This window comes from Colletotrichum higginsianum, chromosome 4 (genome assembly GCF_001672515.1).
Source record: "Colletotrichum higginsianum IMI 349063 chromosome 4, whole genome shotgun sequence".
Classification (NCBI taxonomy): domain Eukaryota; kingdom Fungi; phylum Ascomycota; class Sordariomycetes; order Glomerellales; family Glomerellaceae; genus Colletotrichum; species Colletotrichum higginsianum.
The window spans coordinates 3,947,676-3,971,748 of NC_030957.1; the positions used below are offsets into that span (position 1 = coordinate 3,947,676).

Below are 24,073 nucleotides of genomic sequence, written 5' to 3' on the forward strand. Positions count from 1 at the left end.
AATGACGTGTCTATTGATCGGCCTCACAAACCTCTCTCCAAGTACTTCTTCAGGTCTTTTCCCTGGGTTTCAAATCTCTCTTTCAGAGTGCTTTGCGAGAACCAGAGCAGAGCGGCGCCAGGGAGGTAGAACGTCTCATACGATACCATCCGCACCGACCCGTTACCCAGGTCCGTCAGAAAGATGGGGTGCTCCGCCGGCAAGAAGTATCCGTTGAGCCCGTCATCATTCCTCCATGCGACCGCTGCTCGGACGCGGCCTTGGCCATCGGCATCCTCGACATCCGGTGCGAGCAGGGTGATGATTTCGTTCGAGGACGCGTTGAACCGCGGGATGATGCCAGCGCTGGTGAACTTGACCGGCATTCCGTGATAGACATCATCCGGGCCCTGGACGCCGGGTGGCGGAACAGCATTGACGACGAATGTGTTCCACTCGCTGTAGCGGCTGAAGTCGATGAGGGTATCGTAGATTGCTTGGATGGGGACGTCGAGTACATCCTCGGCGCACACGGTGAAGAGCGCGCGGGTGAGGTTGTACGTGGGCGTCGGGAGGAGGCCGCCGCTGCAGCGCAGCGATGCGAGGGAGGATATGGAAGCCTGGGCGGTGACGGCAAAGAGCCAGGCGCCCGAGAAGATGCGCATCGTGGAGGGTGGATGGCGTGTGATGGATGGCGTTGGTTTATGTCGAGGCGGAGAGAAGGGTGTGGAAGACGCATGTCTGTGGTCGGTCAATTGAGAGAGGGACTTCTCTCCCATGCCGACAGGGCTCCCCGATGCCCTTCGCTTAACTACAGTACACGTGGAGCATCGGCTTCCAGTCCTGTATTGGCGCGAGTGCGATGACCCTGACAAGTCGCAAGGATGGGCGAAATGGCACATCAGCCAGGTCTTGGCCTTTGCCCGGTGTCACCTTTACCATTATCTCGTGGAGCTGTATTCGTACAGACGCGATACATCGGTATGCCAGCATGCGGGATACAAACAGTTCGAGTCACTGCTCGACTGGCGGGGTTTCATACGTTCCGTCCCCTTTCAGCTGCAGGATCCGACTTGGGCCAGGCTTCAGGCTCATCCCGGCCCGGTTAGTGTTGTCGAATCTATCTGATTCATGATGGGGCCCGCCCCTTAGCTAACTAGGTACTCTGTAAGATTCCATGGATTCGTTTGAACAAGACGACTTTTTCGGCAGCAGCAGAGCTAATGTGGATGATGACGCGCGGGACATTACTGGGTGCCCGCAGAAACAAAACAAAAAGTCGTGATCAACAAATGTCGAAATGAGAAATAAAAGAACATTGGACGACAAGCAACGATCGCGCAAAGGCAGAAGGTTAGAAACGCGATAAGATAAGGGGCTGATGACAAAGCAAGTGGACTTGTGTCTCTTCCCCCCACCCACCCCCGGAGCTGTGGGTCCTCTCTCTTAAGCTCGGACTCCCGCTTCGATTCCCACTTTCTCTTGACAGGAACCATGAACACCCATGAACCGGACGTCAAAGCACAGCCATCTCTTGGACTTCTCGATCCATATTCCTCCCAGTCAGCCACTTCCTTCTTGAGACGTTTCCAATTAGAAGCCGCCAGCCCCTCCGATCTTTCTTCGGAATCAGACACGCTCAGCCAGACCATTGCTTTCCAGGTCTCTCCTCCTGGGCGGTGGCTGACTTCTCTGATCATGTCGCCACGCCAGTCACCTCCCCTTCTGTCCACCATCCGTGATTGATATCACCGCTGGCTTGCAACTTCTACGGACACAGATCATCCCATCTTGATCGTCTGTCCCGAAAATGGATCAATCAAATCGTACTACCTGCTACCGCCTGGTGCCGGCTGCTGCCTGCTCCCCTCTATTGGGATGAGATGGATCGCCACGCCCACCCCCGTCCGCGTCGCTCCTCCGGACAAGAAAACACCGACTGCCATAGACATTATCTGTCAGAGGGAAGATCAAGTGTTCTTCCCAACCCTCTTCTTCTCTCGGTCAAGGTTCCGATCGTCCCGTTCTCTGAACTTTGCCTTGGTTCGACTTCGTTTTCTCTGTCGATATATCAGCAGCGATGTCTGGTCCAGGCCTCTGCGTCCCAACCAGAGTCTGCCATGTTTCGTTGAGATGGAATCATTCTTCAAAACTAAGAGGCTGATACGTATCCCCAACAATGCCCATGAATTGTGATGTGGTTGAGACTCTCGACAAGATGCCAAAGACGGCTCAGGAATACCCATTCCTAACGGATGGACAATGTCACCCTATTTCCTCGCCAAGCGGGAGGGTTGCCTGTCTTTGTGACTGATAATACACCTCTCCCAGAGACCACAACAGCAAAGCGTTCCGTTCAGCATCCTCTGTCTCCCATCATCTTCTGTTTCCCATCTTTGTGACTGACGATACGCCTTCCCCAGAGATCATGATGGCAAGGCGTTCCGTCCAGCATCCTCCGTCCCTTGTCCTTTTCCCGTGGGTGCCCCGTATTTGTGCCTCTTTCTCTTTCTCTTTCTGTTCCATGCCTCTTGCTCTCTTTCCTTTCTCCTACGCTCGTCTAAAGATTTTTCGCTCTTTTCTTCCCCTTTCCTCCTTTCTTTCCTCGACGCTACGACGCCAACTTGCTTGCCTTTGTTTCGCTCCTTCTCGTCTGTCTTTCGTGGACGCCATCTCCGGAAAGAGCTCGACCAAGTCAGAGGCTTTCGAGCAGCTGTCATGGAGAAGTGCTGGAGCTGTTTGCTCATTTTCTGGTCCCTGACCGCTGCCGTCGCGACTGTTATGCCGGCAGGCAACCTTGGTCTCGCGTTTGCCCCGTCGACCTCGCCCTTCTCAGCGAAGGGAACGCAAACACTTATCGCAATTCTGAAGGAGCAGAGACTTACCCGCTTACCTCAGGCCGATTCGGCTGCAGAGAAGACTGGCCTCGAGGCATTGTATGGCCTGCGCCAGGATGATGGTCCAGCTCTCGGCCAGATGTGGGCGCGACAGAATCTGACGCAAGTCACCATTGGAAGTTGGGATTTGGCAAGAATACTGACCGGTTCTAGAAGGTCTTCTGCTCAAGCATCGTTGCTCATCACTACCGTCACCGTTTTTCGGACTGTCACTGTCGAGCTGGCCGGCCAGACAGAGGTCGTTTTATCATCCGTTGAGCAGACCTTGACCTTCATCGACCCCATCTTGGTCTTCGAGACCCGTGTCATCACCGCTCCGCTCTCCATCGCCTCAAACGAACCGACGGAGACGGCTGCATTTGACAGACTGGCGTTTTCAGCGTCGCACGGCCATTCTGCCCGCCACGAGGGAGTTGTCCTCCCGTCGACGAAGGCGCGCATTCGACGCCAGACCCCAAAACCCATCACCGGAGTTTCCACAGTCACCGTCGAGGTCACTACAACTCTGACAAACACCGGTTCCTCCGTCCGTACCGTCGTCGTTCTCAGTCCAATCTTTGTGTCCGTGACAGAGAACCCAATCGTCACCAGCACCAGACTCATAACGACCACGCCTTCTATCGAGACGCGCATATCTGGCACGCCGACTGCAATATTGCACACCCCGCCAGCTGCCCCGAGCCCCTCACTCAAGGACCAAGACGAGCCGGTTGTGAGGACTACGTTCTTCACTACCATATTTCCCATCGGCACTACACTTTCGCCCTCTGCTACTAGAGGCTTTCCTACCTCGACAAGTGTCCTGGGCTTTACAGGTACCAGCATTGGACTCGTACCTTCAGAAACGTCTGCCACCGCCGGTGTCACCACTTGGTTTACAACATTCGAGTACATTGCAACGGCCGCTTCCGAATCGAAATCCGGTTCGACGACCACCATCGCATCCTCGGTTCCAACCGCTCTGTCAACCTCAGAACCCGTTTCTGGTCCCGATCTGGCTCCTTGGACGATCGCCATCATCGTCATAGTAGCGGTCGGCGCCGTGGCACTTCTTTCTTTCCTTGTATATATCTATCGAGGACACCGGGTCTTCTTTGGAAATCGACGGCATCGCCAGCTGTCCGAAAGCTACGAGATGGCAACGGCCGCGGCGGGCGCCGCCACAATGAACCCGTCTGCTTCCTTTTCCGTCAACCCCGACGGTCAAGGCCAGGTCATTTCCGGCGAAACCAGCAGCAAGAGCTCAGGCGAGGGTGAGCAGGTCAGAATCATCATCCGACCCGTAGCGATCCGACCCTTGGCGATCCGGAGTAGCAGCAGCAACACAGTTTCTCCTCCGACGAGAGTTTGGCCTCGCCCACCAGGCTATAATGACCAGGCCTACAGTCTTTCTGTCGATGGAAGCGGTGAGACGACTCCCCGCGACGCTACCGGCTGGAGTCTTGCAAGCGAGAAAGGAAGCACGGCTAACCGTGAGGTCTCACGCGGCGGCGGTCTATATGAACTTGCAGCTTAATCTGGAGCAGCCTAATGAGTGTGATTGAGGGCGGCAGTGGACAAAAAGGTGTGGTGCAACTAGATAGGGCCCTACGCCGGGAACGAGCTTGAGTTTCTCATGAGAGAGATAAGGCTCATATGCATAATGAACAATGGATTTTCCTGAAACTTTACCGCTGCTGCCGTTAAAGCGATGACACTGGTGAGACAGGACAGCCAATCGCCACGAACATCCAGACGTGAGAATGTAAGTGTGCTATTGCAAGCTCGCTCACGTATTACCTGCTGTTAAATCCTGGAGATCTCTATCAAAAACTGAGAGTCCAGTGCCTTGCGTCGTTTTAAAGACGACCCAGAGCCAGCAGGGTTTTTTTTTCGAGGGCTCCCTGCTGTACGTATACCCACCGGCCCACACCGAAATGCAAGTTCCATAGTTTAAGGCTGGTTTAAAAAAAGAAGAAGAAAAACCCCCCCGAACGCAGTCTTTCCCTAACAACAACGCCGTGCTACTCCCCACTGGTAGCCCTCACCTGTATGTCGAAGTGAAGATTAGGTCATGGATACGCCGCAGTTTCTTACCCACATCTGTTAGTATCACAGGTTAGACGCGTATGCGAAGATGCCTTTCGGCAAGGTGAGACAGCAGGCTAGTCCATCTCTTCTGATATCTAACGAGCGGGTGGCTAAAGATCGTACGGGTCTTTGGCCGCGGGCTGTTCTTATAGGCAGGGCGGCAGCATTTTGACCGGGTTAAGATGTCGCTGGACTGGCTGGTCCGGCAGGGGTTCGGTGCATGCGAATGTCGCCGGTCCCATCTTTTGCGGCTGTATGGCTGGGAACTCGGGCTACCGACGGGGGCCTAGCCGTTGGAGTCGTACGGGCCGCTGGCCTATTCCAACAATATTCCTCTGCCCTTGTGGTCAAGCGGCTAGCGACATTTGATCACGGATGGTGCATCATCAATCGTAGCATATGAAAACAATTGCAGAAGAAATTTGACTAGGGTGTAGTTGAATGACAGCTGTCATTCGTTGCCGTCAGGGTCGCCCCCTTCCCCCCCCCCCCCCCAACTGCGACCGGGCGGGAATCGGCCGGATCGACGCCGGGTGGGGCCGATACTAACCCGGTGCTAGTCCGGCATCGGCAACCGGTATTTGCACCTCGGTCACGGCCGGGAATAGCTAACTGTCGCTCCCTGGCGAGAAAGCTCTAAAGGAATGGCAGTGGTATGTTACCTGTACCGATCAGAATTACTAACGGCGCATTTGGTCGGTATCAATGCTGCTCAATGACTCTTGTCTATCTGAAAATGCGGTAGGTTTCATGTTGGGAACCAGTGCTAATCGACCAAGTGTGTTTGATCTCAGCGCCGGAGTGCTCCGTGTACTTCAACACAGTACATTTCTTCGGAACTAAAGCGATCTGTATTAGCCAGTCTCGCTTGTTTCGCACACCTCTCGGTTTCGCTCGCGGGATTTGTTCCCACAAGATCGGCTCATTTTGCATAGAGACATATCCCAGTTCGAGAAGCAAGGGTTCCAACGTGCAAGGTAGGTTTTCGGCTCGCAGGGCGTTTTTTAAAGCTTTAATGTCAGTAACTCTTACACAACGGTGTGGTCTGTTTTCGGGTGTATTCAATAACGCCCTTTATAAGGCGATCTCGACCCGAGAGTGCGGAACAGCGAGTAATGGATGTATCGGACGAGTTTCAACTTAACGAGGCCATCCCGGGTTCGGGCACTTCCAATTGTGCTCTTATAAGCGGCACCGGACGAACCGGCGTCAGCAACTTCCGTGGAAACTGTAAGTCAAGGGCGACTGACTCTGTTGCGGACTATTTCAAACAGTAGTCTATCCAGAGTGTGGACACTGCAAAGGGAGGAAGAAGGAATCTATATATACGCGATGCCCGTCAGCTCCCACACGAACCACGCCAACTTTGCCGTCAATAGATGCCCATCACGAAACATAGCCGCCTGCACCCTTGGGACTTGAGAACAAACACATCAAGATTCCCAGCCTACAACACCTAGCCACAAGGATACACCCCTTGAAACGAAAGTAAGATGCTGTCCAAACCAGTTTTCGCCATCGCCGCCTTGCTGCAGTTCGTCCTTCCCGCCTCCGCTGCCTTCATCTTCTGCGCAGGCGCCACCATCGACGGCAGCTGCCCGGCCGATAAAGGAGTCAAGACAGACGTGAGTCTCGGACCTCCGCGTCCTCCCCCATATTCCCCTGTGCTAACAATTGGTGCTTCTTGGACCTAGTGTCAAGACATCTGCGGGAACTGCAAGCCGAACTGCTTCGGCGGCGGGGTGCAGGACCTGGGAGCGACGTGCTGCACACAGGCGGACGGGACCATCAACATCTTTTGCTTCCGGACGGGGAAGAATAACTGCTAGAGAACGTTGGGAAGGAGGTGGTTGGGCAACGTCGCTTGCCATTGACGATACCGACGCATCGTGGTCGTTTTGGTTAACAGAGGTTTTTGGGGCTACATTACGTGAATAAAGAATAAGAAGAAAAGTTGATAATTACTTTTTCATGGCCGGGACCATTTGCTCCAGAACCAAGGCGGCATGTTTGAGAGGAAGAGACCCCCAAAGATCCCACTTTGCGTGGGGGACGTTCAAAAAGCCAATCAAGTAGCACAACCTTGCGGCAGGTGACAGACGACAGCGATGATGCCGGACTCGGCCCACCCTTGTCTCCGATTCACCGAGATCAACGCTCGAACCGTGGGCGACCCCGGAGTAGCCCGAGAACATGGTGGCATCCTAGATGGAAACAACAACCCGTCGACAACAGTGCGACACTGCCAGCCGTGGATCCGGAGTTCCACGCCCGAATTCGTGCCGGTTTCCAGAGAGCTTTCCATTGCGACGAACATGAGGCCGGCATGGGTCAATGGTGCTTCATGACGGAAGCATACCGACAAGGGAAAGTAAGTAGATGGGAATGTCGCACCTAGCTGGTACGAATGGACCAGGCGGGCGGGCAGTCGGGCAGTCGGCGTTAGATGTTTCCGATAGCCACCAATGGCGAGGGTCGGGATTCCAACGGCAAGTCACGGGGGGGTTTGGGTCAAAAGAAAAATCTACAGACGGGACGCTGTTGGTGATGAAAACCAGACGTTCAATTTTGCCCCCATCCTGGTCTGCTAATCTACCGCATGATCGTGTAATCGTGTGCAGATGTTCCCAGAAAACCCAATATCAATTTACTAATACGCAGTGAAATCGTTAGAGTCGTGACGCCGTGTGAAATTGCGAATCTCTTTCACATTTCGCGTCCGTGCAGGAAGAAGGGTTTCTCTTCGGACGAGCCCGCTGAGTTATCAGAGAACTCGTCATCAAGGCTGTTTGGTTCAACCGGGGTAACCAGGAAACCCGGCGAGAGGATTGTGTGAATGAGCCGGAATAGACTCGGCCATCTCCGCCACGAAGCGACGCATGATGGCGTTGCCCATCTCGCGATACTCCCGATCCGAACCGGACTTGTGGTTCTCGTGACCGGGCTTCCTGACCCAGCCGCTCCGGACCAAAGCCAGTTTGAGCTTCTCCTTTCTGATCCATTCCTCCTGGTGGACCATGTTGGTATGGGAGCAGTCGGGGGCTCGAGAGGCAATTCTGATGGCCATCATGACGATTAGGATCATGGCGTGGCCATCGCTCGGGGGGATGAGATGCTGAGTACGATCGACAAACAACCTGTACCAGGAGTAGTCGTGATTGAACTGACAGCCGAGCAGTGCGTCCTTGAGACCCCGCTCCATCGCGAAAGGAGCGAGGGTGGCCTTCTGCCATGAGACGATGCCGACCAACTTCAGCTCTTTGCGAGTCTTGCCTCCTGGGCTGTTGGCGGGGAGCTCGACGGTCTTGATGAGGATATTCCGGGGCTCGAGATCCATGTGGCAGACCGCCATGCTGTGGGCCACTTCGTGAAACTCTTCAGCTGTGAATTCCACGGATCCCATGATGCCGTTCGTGGTAAACCCTGACGAGAAGCTACCGTCGGCGCCATCCTTGAAATCGCCGGCTGGCGGATGATGGCGGGCGGCACGGGCGTCATTGGCGTACTTGGCGAAGAGAGCGCGGATCAGCACAAGCTGGGGGCAATGGCCGAGGGGACGGGGGAACAAGTCGTCGGATGGGTAGTCGACTTGAGTAGTCGGTACAGCCAGGTCGGGGTTGACGGTGTAGTCGGCACCCCCAGAGAAGTCAATGGCTTCAAGCTTGGCGTCTAACGCTACGCGGCCGATGACCAATCCACTGTGGAGAAGTTCAATGGCGGCGACGAGCTGGTCCATCAGCTTGCTCTGGGTCTCGGGGGGCAGACTGGCCCAGACCTTGTCGAGGGCCACGGTGTTGGGCATGTGCTCGGTGACGATGTAGTCCAAGTCGCCCTCTGGGGAGTCGAAGACGCCGACACGGATGACGCGGGGCACCCACTGGGGAATCCTGGAGCGCGCGAGCTCCTGGATTCGGGCGGCGTGGTCAAATGTCGATAGGTTGCTGTCAACGGAGGCGCAGGTGTTCACGAAGATGCTCCCGTCTATCGGTCCGGGACCAAACTTGACGTCGATCAGGAGCTGCCTGGAGACGCCGGGCTTCGGGGCCGCGTCGAACTGGAGCTTGTAGACACGACGCGGGAGGTTTGGGTTGAGGCTAGGGACAAGGTCGACGTTGGCGGGCTTCGCGCCCCAGAGAATATCGGGAATCATGCTGTCTAAGGTCTTGCGGTATTCAACCTCGCGCTGTTGGATGGTGTAGCCACCCATGAGGGCGAGCGTCCGCATGAGGCCTGGATCTGTTGGAACGACCATATTGGAGATTCGGAAGAGAGATAATGCCGGATATCAATCAGACTATGTTGCTGCTGCTGCTGTTGCTGTGGGTTGAATGCTTCGCAGGGACCAAGTGATGGCATGCGATGAAGAGGCCGGTAGGTGGTTTGCGAAAGAAAGAATTGGGATGCCAGAGGATGTATTTGAGGCGCGAGGCAAAGTCCTTCAGAGTGAAAAGGCCGTCTGTTTGGAGGTAGGGTAGAGAGTCCTTAAAACCAGGAGTTCGACGGCGCAAGTATATTCATGTACCAGAGCCTGAGTTGTGGTGACAGCGTCTTGCAATCAGTCCGTTTCTAGCAACGGGAACCCACTTTGAACAAACGGCGGAGTGCTCGGGTTGTCTCACAGAGAGAAGCTGTGGCTTAGAAGCGTCTGCGGCAACCCGTTCAACGATACCAGCTTCTTGAGGCAGGATCCGTCGTCCCCTTTCATCTCCAAAGATCTGCCTGCTTGTCTGAATTAGCTTGCAGCCTGAACACAAACGACCAGATATTCGGCCTAGGCCACTAACGTGTCGGACGAAACAGATGGGGCATTCTGAAGCTCGATGCCAGTTTTGTAGCAATCACTTTGCATAACAGATAGCTGAACGCACCCTGAATGATTGTAAGCGCCTGTCCGAGATGAGAATACCGCACAGCGGAGAGATAGAGACAACAGCCAGGCGCAAAGACGGGAGGGACGAGTTACAGCAGCCCGCCGGTGAGACGTGGCCGGTCATCATGCTTCCAAACGTGCCATCAGAATGCAGTTTCGTTGGGGTGGTCTGCACATGTCCTGGTCTTGAAGCAAAGATGATGGAACCTGTCCTGATCCCCCAGCCCTCTGCTCCAGACAGCTTTGGGTTCTAGTGAGCAAACAGCTCACCGCCTTGGCAACCTCACTACTACAAGCACTCCTTTTCTCAAAAAACGCGGACGGCTGACATACATGGCTCTAGTTAAGTAGGTAGGACATCATGGGGGTCGAGGCATTGAAGCATTGTTGCTGGGTCGCGCATGTCCTGCGGCGCATCGCAGTCTGGCAGGACTCCCAGTACGAGTCGTCATAGTACACAGTCAAGGAACTCAGGCAGGCGCGAAACCAAGATCGTTGTCCTTCTGACTCTTCTCCTTGAGCTCCCACAATCAAAGAGAATAAGGAATCAGGGACGGCAGGGACGGCATGGGCGATGACATAGCGGAGTTGAAGGAGATGCGAAGATTATGGTTGATTGAATTATTGGGAGGTGGAGCAAAGAAATGAATGCAAAGCGGGGATTCCACAGGCCATCCCGAGTCTTTGTTTATCCTTGACATCTGTCACACACCACTCGTACCATTTTAGGCAATCAGGGGTCGAGGCACATCGTATGTCAGCCACGAGGCATAGCAGAGGCTGGATGGGAAATGCTGACCAAAAGACGGTGGAGGCGCATGTCATGTAACTGGAGATGGGCTGACACATCAGGATCTGGCCATGGAATGGAACGATGCGGAGCCCACCCAGCTCTTGGAAATATGTGGCTTATCATTGGCCGGAAAGATCTCCAACCAATGGGAGACTAGACGATGACACAGAGCAGGGATTGTCCAGAGTGGTGGGCAGAAGCCGTGACGTCGGTACTCGGCCCCTCTGTCCCTGCATCGTAGTTGCTTAAAAGGACCCCTTTGCGACCACCCCCCTCTGGATTGGAACATTGCAGTACAGCAAGACAGATCAGTTCCATTCAGCACAAAGCCAACAATCGCACTCAACTCAACTGCAACCACACCTTCCTCTTCTTTTCCTCCATCAACGTTAACCTCACTTTCCCACCAACCAACCAACCAACCACCAAATCTCAAAATGACCGTCGACAAGGCTTCCACCTGCTGCGGCAAGAGCGCCGAGTGTATCTGCGGTATGTGTCCCTCATCTAATACACCATCCCTCACTGCGGCACGGCTCTCCATCTCTGCACCTCCAACAACGCATTCTTCGTCTTCTTCTTCTTGGAATACATCCACATCACGTTCGCTAGAAACACAATCTATTCAGAAGAACTACAAGCTGACTCATTTTTCTTCTCGTTCAGCCCAGCAAGCCAAGTGCTCCTGCGGCAAGCAGTCTGCCCTTCACTGCACTTGCAGCAAGGCCTCTACAGAGAACTCCGTCGCCGGCCCGCGCTGTTCGTGCCGCGCCCGCCCGGCCGGTGATTGCACTTGCGATCGCGCCTCTAGCGAGAACACCAAGCCTGCCGGCGAGACCTGCGCTTGCGGCGTTCGCCCAGCCAGTGCGTCCACATTCTCCTGATGCGTTCTTAGGAGCTTTATACTGACCCTTTCCAGACGCCTGCACGTGTGACAAGGCGTCCGACGGATCCTACAACCCCAGCGAGCACGAGACCGACTTCACGACCCGTCGATGAACTAGGTGGCAACAAGACTTCGGCAGCTTTCGTACAATCATTCATCAAGCATTAGGCGTTGGGCATCATGGACTTCTTCAATCATTCGGCGGCAGGGTTTTCGATGACGGGGGTTTCGGCGGAGGGGTTTCCGGCGTTGACGGATCATCATCACATGACTTCTCCCTGGCCAGGGGCTTCAGGCCAGTAGGAACGGCATGAACCTGGCAAAAATTCCACAAATTTCTTCAACTTTCTTCCGTGGCCTGAGATATCGCTCTCCATCGTCTTGATTACCATCCTCCGCTACGTTGGGGCACTGTTCGGCTATCTGTACAGCTTCGTCCAGCGCCCTCTACAGTATGCTGTCATCGTCGTCACTCTCCATACCGCAATTGTCTTGGCCCTCGATTGTTACGTCGCATTCCCCTGGACGCGTTTTCACACTTCATGGCGCAGGCCACGATGGGACATTGTCTGGTGGATGGCCAAACGGAGCTGCTGGTCATTAGTCTACACGGGCATGTTCTTGGTGGCGAACTTGATGGGAATTCGGAATGATTTCATTGTCGAATGGATCTTGAAGCGGTATCAGGAGACGGCAACACCGACCGACATCACCGTGGTTGTCGGAGAACTCCCGCCCGAACCGCCCAAGCAAGCAGTCGAGGACGCAATGTACGCAACCGGAGCTGTGGCGGAGGATGTGAATGGGACAATCGGCAAACCCCACGAAAACACGGACATAGTCAAGCACGAGAGCCAAGGGAACCCACAGAGGCAACAAGCAAGGGCGCCCCACAACGTGGCGAGGCGGAAGCCGAAGCGCCAGAAACGTTAGTTGGGGTTGCGGTAGCGATGGGAGATACCATCCGGGCTGAGCGAAGGTAGATTTGACAGCGGGACATGGATGTCAACCAGATAACATTAGCGACAAGCGTTATGAATGTTGATTAGTTTGCGACGATACATCAGAACCGACGATTAATTGGCACGCTGCGTCAGAACCACCTGTCACCAGCATGTGTGACCTTGCACCGACTGCAGTGAGAATGTGAGCATGATGAAGGTGTTCGTTCATCTGTGGCGTATAGCAGGAGGGGGCGTTATTATTGCAGACATTTATTGTTGCAATAACCCCCCCCCCCCCCCCCGAGACCCTCGAAGCGGCGGTGCAGCTAAGTCGTGGCAGTCAGACAGTCAGCCACTCAGTCAATAAATAGTATTACGTTGGGCTTTTCACGTCGAGCTCGTAGGCACAACAAGCGCGTTCGTTTCACAAAGATTTGCCTGACCTCCCAATGCATAAAACGCAGGCAGGCATTGTCAGGCCATTCCAGAAAGGTGAGGACATAGAGACAAGGGACACGACGCCGCAAATGGCATTCCGCACAATTTCGAGCAAATTGACGAGAAATGAGAGCGGACTCGTTCGTGGCGTGGAGATTCCGGGGGTATCGGCAGACGACGCGATATTTCCCCGACTCACCGGAAAGCCCTCCCTGGACCAAGATTTTTTTTTTACAGTTTTTTTCTTTTACCTGTACTTCGGTGTTTTGTTTCTTCTCCACGCCCTCTTTTCTGCCGCGAAGAAAACGGCAGGTGCGACTGGGGCGGTCAAGAGCTCCCTCCAGGGAACGTAGCTTCTCGATTCGGCGCAACGATGTGATTGGTTTTCGAGAACGGAAGCTCGGGCCACCCAGGCGCGAAGGACCCTCGCAGGTACCTAGGTATCCAGATATCCACCCGATCGCACTAAGTGCGCGAGCTCGGTAGCCACCCAGCAGCGGACCTACAGCAAGGTAGGTAGGTACCTAGTTAGTAGGTAGCCCGCGCTGAGAGCCACAAAGCGGCATCCCTGCTTGATTCACAATTCTAGCAGCCCAAGAAAATAAAGCTGCACCTGCCGGTCGCGTCACTTCTTCTACCCACGCCTGCCCTCGAAAGAATTTCTTTCTCTCTTCCTCTCCCCAAAATCAACAACAATAACGCTCAACCCATTCGGATTCTTTTGTTTCCAAAACCTCATCACCTCAATTACATCAATTCGCATCACGTCAGCTTCCTTTGCAGTTTCATCACTGAATTACCCCCTTCTCTTCCCTACCCGCTATCCTCTCTGGTTACGCGCGCGTCGCTTCGCTTCGCCGAGACCTCCACATCATCACAACATCATCCAATTCATCACAATCGCCTGTCGACCATGCCTCCCAAGGCCGCGAACAAAAAGGCCGCTGCGCCCAAGGCCAGCGCGCCTAAGAAGGCTACTACCAACACTGCCGCTGCGACGAAGAAGGCTGCTGAGCCGACAAAGAAGACTGCTGCGAAGCCCGCCGCGAAGAAGGACGCGACTACTAACGGCGCGACCGCCGCCTCCAAGCGCAAGCTCGCTGAGGAAGAGGACGAGGTCGACGAGTCCGCTGACGAGTCCGCCGAGGAGGATGAGAAACCTGCGACCAAGAAGACCGCTAAGAAGGCAGTCGAACCAGCCGCGAAGAAGACCAAGACTACCACTGCTGCCGCCAAGAAGAAGGCCGCTGCTGCTGAGGAGACCGAAGATGAGTCCAAGACCAAGAAGCCTTTGAAGAAGGCCGCTGTCAAGAAGGCTGAGCCCAAGAAGGCTGCCGCCGCGAAGAAGGCCGACACCAAGGCTCCTGCCGCAAGCAAGAAGCGCAAGTCTAGCGAAGAAGAGCCAGAGGACGAGAAGCCCAAGGCGAAGAAGTCCAAGACCGACGATGCTGAGGTCGACAGTCAGGCCACCGAGTCCGCCAAGGCGACGGAGTCTGCCGACGAGGAGCCCAAGGCCGAGAAGCCTGTGAAGGCGACCAAGAAGACTGTCACCGCTGCCCCCAAACCCCCTCCTGCTCATCCCCACAAGATTGGCAAGAAGATCAACTCTGCCCCTACACAGATCCTTGACGTCTACGTCTTTGGCGAGGGCTCTTCTGGCGAGCTGGGTCTCGGCAGCAAGAAGCTTGACGGCAAGAAGGTCGTTGATGTCAAGCGCCCTAGGCTTAACCCCCTTCTCTCTGCCAAGGACGTTGGTGTTGTTCAGATTGCCTGCGGCGGCATGCACGTGGCTGCGCTGACCAAGGACAACAAGATCCTCACCTGGGGCGTCAATGACCAGGGCGCCCTTGGCCGCGACACTAACTGGGACGGCGGACTGCGCGATGCCGATGCTGAGGAAGAAGAGGAGGACGAGGATGATTCGGGCATCAACCCTCGCGAGAGCACGCCCACTGCTCTCGGCGCTGAGCACTTCGCTCCGGAAGCCAAATTCACTCAGGTTGTGGCTAGCGACAGCGCCACCTTCGCTCTGACGGAGGATGGCAGAGTCTATGGATGGGGCACGTTCAGAGTAAGTTGGTCGACAGCCAGACACTATGTTCCGTCACTAACACGTTTAGTCGAGTGATGGTATTCTCGGTTTCACCGACAAGATCCAGATCCAAAAGACACCCGAGTACCTTCCCACTCTCAAGAACATCACGGCTCTTGCTGCCGGCTCCAACCACATTCTGGCTCTCGACGACAAGGGTGTTGTTGTTGCTTGGGGCTGCGGTCAGCAGAACCAACTCGGACGTCGCATCATCGAGCGCAACAAGCTTTCGTCGCTTATTCCTCAGAGCCTGGGCATCCCCAAGGGCAAGGTCGACCGCATCGCCTGCGGGTCCTACCACAGCTTCGCCTTGGCCAAGGACGGCCGCGTTTGGGCTTGGGGTCTGAACAACTTTGCTGAAACCGGTATCGAGATGGGTGCCGGCGAGGACGACGCCGTTGTCCTGAGACCCACGATTGTTGAGGCTCTCAAGGACTACAAGGTTAAGCAGATTGCTGGCGGAGAGCACCACTCTCTTGCCTGCACTGAAGACGGCAAGCTCCTGACGTGGGGTCGTCTAGACGGCAACCAGGTCGGCATTCCCGTGGAAGAGCTCCCTGCGGACAGCGTCATTAAGGATGAAAGCAACAACCCTCGTATCCTCTCTAAGCCGACTGTTGTTGAGGGTGAGTAGTGTCCCCCCCCCTGTTGGGCCCTGAACCAAGCTAATTGTTTCACTACAGACATTGCCAAGTGTGTCTACGTCGCTGCCGGCGTCGACAACAACTTTGCCATCGACAACAAGGGCGAGGCCCACTCTTGGGGCTTCTCTGCCAACTACCAGACCGGCCAGGGCACAACTGAAGACATTGAGACCCCGACCACCATTGACAATACTGCCGTTCGTGGCAAGAAGCTTGTTTTCGCTGGCGCTGGTGGCCAGTACTCCATTTTGGGCGGCGTTGCCGATGTTCCCAAGGTCAACGGTTTCGCAGCAGTCGCAGCCAGCCAGCCGGCGACTGGTGGCTTCAGACCCGTGTTCTAAGCTTCGTTTGCGAGCGATCATCTAGTTCATTACGGTACAGCTTCTACAGCCCCCTGGTGGGAGTATGCGGGTATGACTGGTTGAGTCTACACAAGAACATATTTGATGGACGAGTTGGAAGCGGCGCCACGAGAGGAATCCGGGCGCGGATACGTGAGAGCCAATCGGGTGGCGGCACCATTTCCAGAGTTGAGGCATTTTTCCCGGCTCATTTTTTAGCATGAGCGTTTTCCCTCTTTGTCACGGCATATTCGCACGATATTTTGGTTTTGGGTTTAGGGTTTTCAAGTGTCCGATGAAGCGGGCTTATAGACTTTTCCTTCAATGAGAGCTGCAGTGACGCTCCCGCATAGCATGGACAGGACGGATTGGTGGATATGAGAGACGGCCTCGAGGAAAGTCAGACTTTTTATGATACCACGGGGGGATTCCGGCTCGTCAAGCCTCGTCCTATTAGCGTGTGCCCGACGGGGGGTGTATCATCACAGTAAGGCTCTTGGTTATTGAGGAGATGGATGGTCTCTTGTAATACTACGTTTGGCTGCGGGCCTCTTTCCCCCCACCTGTGCGTTGTTTTCCTCTCTTGCACTCGTGTGTACAACAAGGAGAATGACGATGGCGGAATCCTGGACTATATATTTCATCTCTCTTCAAACAGCAGAACAAGGAAGGAAAATAGGAGTAGGAGGGGGTTGATTCTCGAAAGTTTTATTCTGGCTTCGTCTGAACATGATTATTTATTGTACAGTGATGTGAAGCATGATCCATGCCCCGACCTCTCCTCGCCGCAGGCGTGCGTCTCATCGTCCGTTGCCTGCCCTCCCTCCCTCCTTCCTTCCGGTGTATCATGACTCCTTTTTTGGGCTCCTGTTGAATTCCATCCTCTTTTTTTGACACGAAACCTCTGGTCTCGCTAAGGCATGCTGGAGAGACTTTCTATCCCGACGTGGTGCTCTAGGCCCGCTCGTCTGCTTGAATCAAAGGGTACCAATGTCTGTGCTAGTAATGTGATTTTCCCATCTTACTCTCCCCTGCGACTCTTCATCCCTTCAGACCGGCCGCGGCCTTGGCCAACGACCCGCCGCTCCCTCTAGAGCTGAAGATTCCCATGATGCCGAAGCCGACGTAGAACAGTGCCAGAGGGTAAGCCACGAGCCCGCGCATGCCCCTCATGCGGCCAACGGCGCAGAACATGGCCGAGGCCGAATAGGTGCACCACAAGATGGCCATGGTGGTCAGGACGATGCCGAGCGGGGTGTCCATGGGCATGACGATGCCGAAGAGACTGGTGGCGACAAGAGGGAGGAGACAGTAGCCGAGCACGGAGCTGGAGCGGGCGAAGGTGAGGGTCGCAGAGAAGTGGCCGGTGCGAGAGGGGTGGTCGTGGTCGTCGGGGCCGGGTCCGCCAGGGTACCCGCCGCCGACGCCGACGGGACCGCCGTACTGGGGTGCGGACTGGTGGGTCGAGGCCGAAGGGTGGGCGTCGGTCGGAGTCATGAGGGAGAGGATGATGTGCAGTGACGTGCTGCCGAGGAGGGCGAGGCCGTAAATGTAGCCGAAGTGGACCTTGCCGGCGAAGAGGAGGAAGGTACCGTAAAGGAGAAAGGAGAGGAGGGGGCCGGCAAGGTCGCTGTCGTCCATTAGGTGTTGGTCGATGCGACGGAACGGGTTGAGAACTGCGAGTGTCTGCGATGAGGAAAGTGGTTTGTTAGTGTCCATCGCATGAGGAAGCCTTAATGTCTAAAAAGCCGTGGCCGCAAGGGAGGGGAAGGGAAGGTGAGGTTGCCGCAGCCATCGCCACGTGAGGAAAGGGGAACGTATCGCACCTTTGCTCGAATATGCCCAAAGTTAACGCCCAGCTCCTCGAGCAAGGGCGGCTCGCCATCGTAGCCTTCGGTCGAGAAGGCGGCGAGCCACCCGGTGCGCAGGCCGCCCTGCTCGCCCATGCGACCCGAGACGCCTGGAGGGGCGCCAAAGGCGGCGGCGGCGCTGCCGCCGAACTGTCCGGCGGAGGGTTGACCTCCGTAGCCGTACGAGGCTTGTTGTGGGGTCGCGTGGCCCGAGACGGCGTCGGCGGGGGAGTATGAGGAGGGGTAGAATTGGAGGTTCTGGGCGCCGGTTCCCGGGCCGGGGCCGTACGATTGTTGGGGGTAGTAGTTCGACATTGTAGTGGGATGGGTGCAGTCGAGACTTCTGTGTGTTCGGCGGTCGGTATAACTTGAGGTTGTTCGATTTCCTGCCTTGTGCCGTATCTCCACTTCGGGGGTCGCTTTCGGGGGTGGAAGGGGAACCGCTCTCAAGGGGGGTGGGGGTTCTGAAGGCTTCAAGGGTGGTAGATATCGATTCTGATGAAGATTCCGAACAGAATGAAGAGCGTCCGCGGATGGAGGGCTCAAGAGCCGTTATGCGCCAAGGGGGGGTTGCGAGGCGGCGCTGGTTGGCGTGGGTGAGGACAGGTTGTACCCAGGCTTGCGATGTTGGAGATGTAGCTTCTTTCGACGTTCACCACGTCAGTCGGGGCAGGAGCTGCATAGTGGGACCTGAAGACATGCTGGTGCCTGAGATGAAAGGCACATAAGCAGAGCTAGTCAGGCACGAGCTATCGACAAGGAGGCTTATCGATTGACTTTATCGGTGGCCTCTCTCGATAACGATAACGATAAATTCCATCCATGCCATCTTATCGATAAGATTCTTAGTCAGCGACAGTTTCCTTGTACAGCATTCCAGGTTTCCCCATCTTGAGCGAATCATCATTTTATGCAACTGCAGCCATAAGACGAACTGTTCATCAAACAGTATGTGACAAGCTTGCAGGCACGCAACCCCCCGAGGTTTTTCTCGCTTGCAAAAGCCGGCCTCGATCAAAATTATCAAAGGAATCAAGCACAACGGCGTCATGTCCCTCTTGCACCTAGCGTCAAACGAAGCGCGAATTTCTGCCCGCTGTCTTGCTCAAAGAGGCAAGTGCCTGCTCCAGTTTTCTGCTTTGTCCGGGGTACAGGCTCTCTCGCCTGTCTGGGACAGTCCACAGGACCAAACTCCCGGGCGTCTGCGGCAGTTTGCTGCGCTCTTCTCCGGCTTTCCTGTGACTGGAGAAATTGAAATATTCCCCTATCGAGCCCATCGTATCGGCACATTGCCACGAGGAGACTCCGCCAAGCCCCGACGGCAGTGAGCAGCAAGCGGTGGGCTTTGCAACATCTCCACTCACCCGTGCGATATGCGCAGAGTCTGAGCAAAGGTCTAGGACTGAAGACTCGGAGATGGTTGTGAGGTGAGTCTTTTGGTGTTTGCATCATTTCTGTGTGGTTCGCCTCATCGATTAATGGAAACATCGCCTTCGGTCCTACTTCAGTCGAAAAGCCGGCCATCGTGTGTTTACACCCTTGCGGCACCCTGAGTCGTGCGCTGGCTTATACTGATTTAAAGCCCCTAGTCGACGTACCATCGAGTCTGTGTGCGGATGCTATCCGCAGAGGTGGTGGACTGAGATTCTCCGGGCGATGGAATCCGAGAAGGGGCCGATGGACTTTTCCGTGGGGTGCAATATGCTCATTTGTGGCCCTTTGGAGCGCGTGTACTATTGCCTTCTCCAAAAACTGTTCCCGTTTACGACATCACAGCCAGGAATCCAGGGGACCCCTCCCGTCAGCTGTTCCCTGGAATCTCTGGATTGCCGGGATTTTTATTCCAACGGAGATGGTCGATGGATCCTACCTTGCGGCCAAGCCTCCATCAATGAGGTGCTAACGGCTGTGGAGATTGTTTTCCACCAACGGGAGGACGGTTCCGTCTTCAACCCCAATTAAACAAGGGGGGACGGTGATGGTGTCAGATAGAATGCGGTGACCTTGGACGGCAGCTGGTTACTAGATCATAACTCGGGATGCTTGTCTAGACCTTGCTCGGCAGCAGGGCCCAGGCCGAGGAGGACCTCGAAGGAGGTGTCGAAGACGAGGCACTCCTTGTTCATGATGCGAAGCTTTGTATTTAAGCTTGCAGGCAGCCGGCTAAACGGCAGACTGTTGTTTCTATTATTCTCGAACCATTCCTTTCACCGCTGCAGTCTCTCCTTTACTTCTTCTACCTTTGCTCATACTGCATCTTGGTATCTCTTTCTCTTTCAGCAGCAATCATGGGTCTTTACAGGTTTCTCCTCGCCATCCTTCCAGTTGTCCTAGCCGCCGACCTCTACGTCGCTCCCACGGGCTCTGACAGTGCTGCCGGCACTCTCGCCGCCCCTCTCAAGTCGATCCAGCTCGCCGTCGACAAGGCTGTTGCTGGTGACACCATCTACCTCCGTGCCGGCACCTACTCGCCCACAACCAACATCAAGATCACCAAGAGCGGTACCGCCGCCAAGCCCTACACCCTGACGGCCTACAACAACGAGGCTGTTGTCATCGACGGAGAGGCACTGCCCGGAACCCCTGCCGCCCTCGATGCGTCCCTCGCCAACGCCGACCGCGGCGTCCTTCATATTGAGAAGGCAAGTCAAGACTCGCACTGCTCATGGAAAGAAGCCTTCCACTAACACTACCCTCGTAAAGGCCAACTACTGGAAGTTCTACAAGCTCACCATCATCAACGGCCCCTACGGCGTTTACCTTCGCGACGGCTCCAACAACTACTTCGAGCGTATCGTCACCCACGACAACTACGAGACGGGCTTCCAGATGCAGGGTTCCTTGAGCAACAACCAGGTCATCTACCTCGACTCGTACCGCAACCGCGACCCTCGCAAGAACGGCGAGAGCGCTGACGGCTTCGCCTGCAAGGAGGGCTCCGGCACGGGCAACATCCTCAAGGGTGCCCGTCTTTGGGAGAACGTCGATGACGGTCTTGACCTTTGGTAAGTCTTCTCTTGTTCGACTTTCGCTCCTTCCGCCTTCATCACACTTCATCAACATCACCACAAATGTCAACCACGGCTAACCACAATACAACAACAGGGAGTTCAAGTCGCCCGTCACCATCATGGACACCATTTCCTGGGGCAATGGCGTCAACCGATGGGGTTTCAGCGACTTCCAGGGAGACGGAAACGGATTCAAGCTGGGCGGTGGCGACGCCGCCGACATCGCGTCGGCCAACCACGTCATCACCAACAGCATCGCCTTCAACAACGCGGCCAAGGGCTTCACGGACAACAAGCAGCCGGGCAACTTCCAGTTCTCGCGCAACACGGCGTGGAACAACGGCGCGGTGGGCTTCCAGACCATCACGACCAAGTCGACGCTCAAGAGCAACATCGCGGCATCCAACTCCAAGACAACAGCCAAGTCGGGCCAGACGTCGTTCGTCAGCGGCACCAGCAGCAGCGGCAACTCTTGGGACGGCAGCGCCACATGGTCCGATTCGAGCTTCAAGAGCGTCGACGTCAGCCTCGTCAAGGGCGCACGCCAGGCCAACGGCAAGATCGTCGCGAGCAACTTCCTGATCCCCACCTCGGGCGAGGCCATCGGCGCCACCACCACTTGGTCTTAGAGAGAGTGTGATGTTGGGCCTGGGTCATGGTACAAGTTGCGTAGTCCCGTGAAACAGTTCTCCTGTACATATTTAGCACTGCCAAAGAGCAGGGTACATAATCCAACCGGTACATATCTTTCATCGGGGTCACTTACTATCTTTGTTGCGGTGCATGAATGGCAAGTTGCCGAGGAACCATTGTTGCTGCTTGTTTACCGAAGCCAGACGGACGAGCTCGTGACATGGGCCGTGCTTGTTGACTGATAGCCAGTTACGCTAGTGACGGCGATGTAACCATCGTGAACCCATCAATCAAGGGCGGCCGCCGTGCAAGGGTCCATGGGCAACGAGTTGTGGTGCCGTTTGTGTTGGAGGAGCCGAGACGTGCATGCAAGTGCGGAACGGGGACTTGCTGTAAAAATAGAGTACATAAACATTTGTTTGACGTGTCGTTGAGCACGGTAGGGAAAGCACAGGCGTTGCGGAAATTTTCCCTGATCGACTCAAACTCAAATCCGGACCCGCGCCGCGACGATGGTTCATATTGTTTGCAAGGGGAGGGTGTGTAACCATGCAAGCTACCAGCCTAACTAAAATTATTATGTGGGTAGAGGAAATGAGCGAAGGCGTACATACTGTCCGACGGGCGCGACCAGCTGGTAATAGCTGGCACGCTGTTCCCAGGCAAGATGAGTCAGTAAGACCCACAAAAGGTTCTCTCGGCTTACGGGCAAACTCGCCCCTCCGAACAGCCGCTGGATGAGCTCGGAATTTCTCGTCGGCAAACTCCCGATCGTGAATTGGAATTTTCTGGATTGCGAGCCAACTCAGCGCCCACCCGGTCCTCCGCAACAAGCCAGCCATCAACGCGCGACATCGCATCCTGGATATCCCAGACCGCGCGACAAACGAGATTTCGATTCTATACCCCCCTCTCCATCTGTATCTGTAATTTTTTCTCGTAGGCTGCCTTCTAATAAACCGCAAACATGGTGAGTCTCCTGGCTTTGCCCCCCCTCCTATGTGATGCGATGCGCCACCGAAGCTCTCCGCTGTCCCTCGCCCTCATCCAAGCTCCTCTCAACTGACACGTCTCCCCATCGCAGGCCTACCGCCTCATCACCCAAGTCCTCTTCGTTGGCACCCGCATTGTCGGCCGCTCCTTTGCCGCTGCCTACAAGCAGGCCCAGGCCTCGTCCGAGTACCAGCGCGCGCAGGTCAAGAACGGCACCGCGGGCGCGGGCGCCAAGGGCAACCTGTCTTCGGGCATGACGCTTGACGAGGCCTGCAAGATCCTCGACGTCGAGACGCCCAAGGACGGCTCCAAGAGCGCGGGCGACGTCATGGAACGCTTCAAGAAGCTCTTTGACGCCAACGACCCTAAGAAGGGCGGCAGCTTCTACCTGCAGAGCAAGGTCTTGCGCGCGAGAGAGAGGTTGGAGAAGGAGATTGGGCCACTGGTCGAGAAAGAGGAGGTCGAGACTGAAACGAAGGAGGGGTTCAAGCCCAAGATCTACAAGGACCGGTGAGCGGTGGGCGAGGGTGGCTGCACCGCGCAGCCGGCTGGACGGCCGACTGATGTGGCCGGCTGACCTATCGACATACGAACACACTCGAATCGTTGGACGAAAGGAAGAAAGGCCAGAGGGTGGCGATCCGCTGACGCAGAGCTTGGATGCTCGTCAAAGGGAGGAGGTGGTGCCTTAGGGGGGGCACAACAACTGTATTGGAACACACTTCACTCGACTCCGCATGGCATGGCGTTTCTGGGGACGGAACTCGTTTTTGGTTTCACGGCGCGGCACCGCCAGCACTGGCATGGTTAGACGATACAAAAAGGGGCGGTGCTTTCGCGGAAATGTGTTAATATACTGTACTATAAGACACGGGAAGGGGGCTGGGGCGAGGAGTTGGGCCGCTGAGACGCGGGTGAAGGTCAGCTCAGAGAATGCAGGCCTTTCTACTCAAGAGTGAAGTCTTTGGACTACTTACTGGTGGTCACTTCCGGCAGATTGTTGTACAGATGACACCACGTTGAAAATCCCGTGTCAACTCCATCACTTCTCGCAACTCCCTTCATACACGCTTGGTCAACGATAGCTGATTGCAACTGTCGTTGGTGCACTACGAGCAATGTGCCACGGCTCTCCGAAGACCGGCCATCCTCAGCAAGCCCCCTCCCCTCGGCTTCCCACTCGCGCACTCGAGTTGCACACAAGAAACATAACCTGGCAACAACAAGTGAGCAACACCAATCAATGCTGGGAAAACCAAGGCAAAAAGGAAGTCTAGTCGCAAGGACCAGTCTCGGGAATTGCCCAGAGGCGGATTCGAACCGCCGTCAACACGGATCGCTGTATAGAAGAACCACAACGTATCATCCTAACCAACTAGACGATCTGGGCGAATTGCTGCTGCTTGCTGTCCCTGGTGGGGGAGAGGAGCTGTTGCAGAGACCCGGCAAGGAATGGGTCTATTTCGTGTTGCGCGCAAGGGCTGGAGCCGCAGTGGAGTATGCGTGCCCTGAGAAAAGTCTCTTCTGACAACGTGTAAGTGGACACGACTTGGCAGAGTGCAGGAGTGCACACACGCCTCATAACGGACTTTGGAACATGCGGTTAGGCCTGTTGCAAACAGTTTTTAAAGA

At 55.5% G+C, this 24,073-nt stretch overlaps 10 protein-coding genes across 10 annotated transcripts; 7 read left to right on the top strand and 3 right to left on the bottom strand.

The window, feature by feature from the left end:
- Positions 1 to 23: 23 nt before the first annotated feature.
- Positions 24 to 644, bottom strand: CH63R_06489 (uncharacterized protein; the record flags this gene model as incomplete). Its single annotated transcript, XM_018301464.1, has 1 exon — positions 24 to 644. The coding sequence occupies one exon, from the start codon at positions 642 to 644 to the stop codon at positions 24 to 26; it is 621 nt and encodes a 206-aa protein (XP_018159314.1).
- Positions 645 to 2,697: 2,053 nt separating this feature from the next.
- Positions 2,698 to 4,392, top strand: CH63R_06490 (GMC oxidoreductase; the record flags this gene model as incomplete). The annotated part of the gene is made up of 1 exon (XM_018301465.1): positions 2,698 to 4,392. One exon carries the CDS (start codon positions 2,698 to 2,700, stop codon positions 4,390 to 4,392), a length of 1,695 nt encoding a protein of 564 aa, XP_018159315.1.
- A 2,047-nt stretch (positions 4,393 to 6,439) lies between these two features.
- On the top strand, positions 6,440 to 6,775 carry CH63R_06491 (uncharacterized protein; the record flags this gene model as incomplete). Its single annotated transcript, XM_018301466.1, has 2 exons — positions 6,440 to 6,571; positions 6,641 to 6,775. 2 exons carry the CDS (start codon positions 6,440 to 6,442, stop codon positions 6,773 to 6,775), a joined length of 267 nt encoding a protein of 88 aa, XP_018159316.1.
- Positions 6,776 to 7,740: 965 nt separating this feature from the next.
- On the bottom strand, positions 7,741 to 9,198 carry CH63R_06492 (uncharacterized protein; the record flags this gene model as incomplete). The annotated part of the gene is made up of 1 exon (XM_018301467.1): positions 7,741 to 9,198. The coding sequence occupies one exon, from the start codon at positions 9,196 to 9,198 to the stop codon at positions 7,741 to 7,743; it is 1,458 nt and encodes a 485-aa protein (XP_018159317.1).
- A 1,848-nt stretch (positions 9,199 to 11,046) lies between these two features.
- Positions 11,047 to 11,608, top strand: CH63R_06493 (Copper resistance protein crd2; the record flags this gene model as incomplete). Its single annotated transcript, XM_018301468.1, has 3 exons — positions 11,047 to 11,101; positions 11,276 to 11,473; positions 11,529 to 11,608. The coding sequence occupies 3 exons, from the start codon at positions 11,047 to 11,049 to the stop codon at positions 11,606 to 11,608; spliced, it is 333 nt and encodes a 110-aa protein (XP_018159318.1).
- Positions 11,609 to 12,110: 502 nt separating this feature from the next.
- Positions 12,111 to 12,428, top strand: CH63R_06494 (uncharacterized protein; the record flags this gene model as incomplete). The annotated part of the gene is made up of 1 exon (XM_018301469.1): positions 12,111 to 12,428. The coding sequence occupies one exon, from the start codon at positions 12,111 to 12,113 to the stop codon at positions 12,426 to 12,428; it is 318 nt and encodes a 105-aa protein (XP_018159319.1).
- A 1,362-nt stretch (positions 12,429 to 13,790) lies between these two features.
- CH63R_06495 (Ran exchange factor Prp20/Pim1) lies at positions 13,791 to 15,954 on the top strand (the record flags this gene model as incomplete). Its single annotated transcript, XM_018301470.1, has 3 exons — positions 13,791 to 14,948; positions 14,998 to 15,595; positions 15,653 to 15,954. 3 exons carry the CDS (start codon positions 13,791 to 13,793, stop codon positions 15,952 to 15,954), a joined length of 2,058 nt encoding a protein of 685 aa, XP_018159320.1.
- A 1,041-nt stretch (positions 15,955 to 16,995) lies between these two features.
- CH63R_06496 (Yip1 domain-containing protein) lies at positions 16,996 to 18,119 on the bottom strand (the record flags this gene model as incomplete). Its single annotated transcript, XM_018301471.1, has 2 exons — positions 16,996 to 17,640; positions 17,781 to 18,119. 2 exons carry the CDS (start codon positions 18,117 to 18,119, stop codon positions 16,996 to 16,998), a joined length of 984 nt encoding a protein of 327 aa, XP_018159321.1.
- Positions 18,120 to 20,092: 1,973 nt separating this feature from the next.
- Positions 20,093 to 21,444, top strand: CH63R_06497 (Pectate lyase L; the record flags this gene model as incomplete). Its single annotated transcript, XM_018301472.1, has 3 exons — positions 20,093 to 20,428; positions 20,508 to 20,809; positions 20,910 to 21,444. 3 exons carry the CDS (start codon positions 20,093 to 20,095, stop codon positions 21,442 to 21,444), a joined length of 1,173 nt encoding a protein of 390 aa, XP_018159322.1.
- Positions 21,445 to 22,415: 971 nt separating this feature from the next.
- Positions 22,416 to 22,955, top strand: CH63R_06498 (Mitochondrial import inner membrane translocase subunit tim16; the record flags this gene model as incomplete). The annotated part of the gene is made up of 2 exons (XM_018301473.1): positions 22,416 to 22,418; positions 22,533 to 22,955. The coding sequence occupies 2 exons, from the start codon at positions 22,416 to 22,418 to the stop codon at positions 22,953 to 22,955; spliced, it is 426 nt and encodes a 141-aa protein (XP_018159323.1).
- Between the last annotated feature and the right edge of the window lie 1,118 nt (positions 22,956 to 24,073).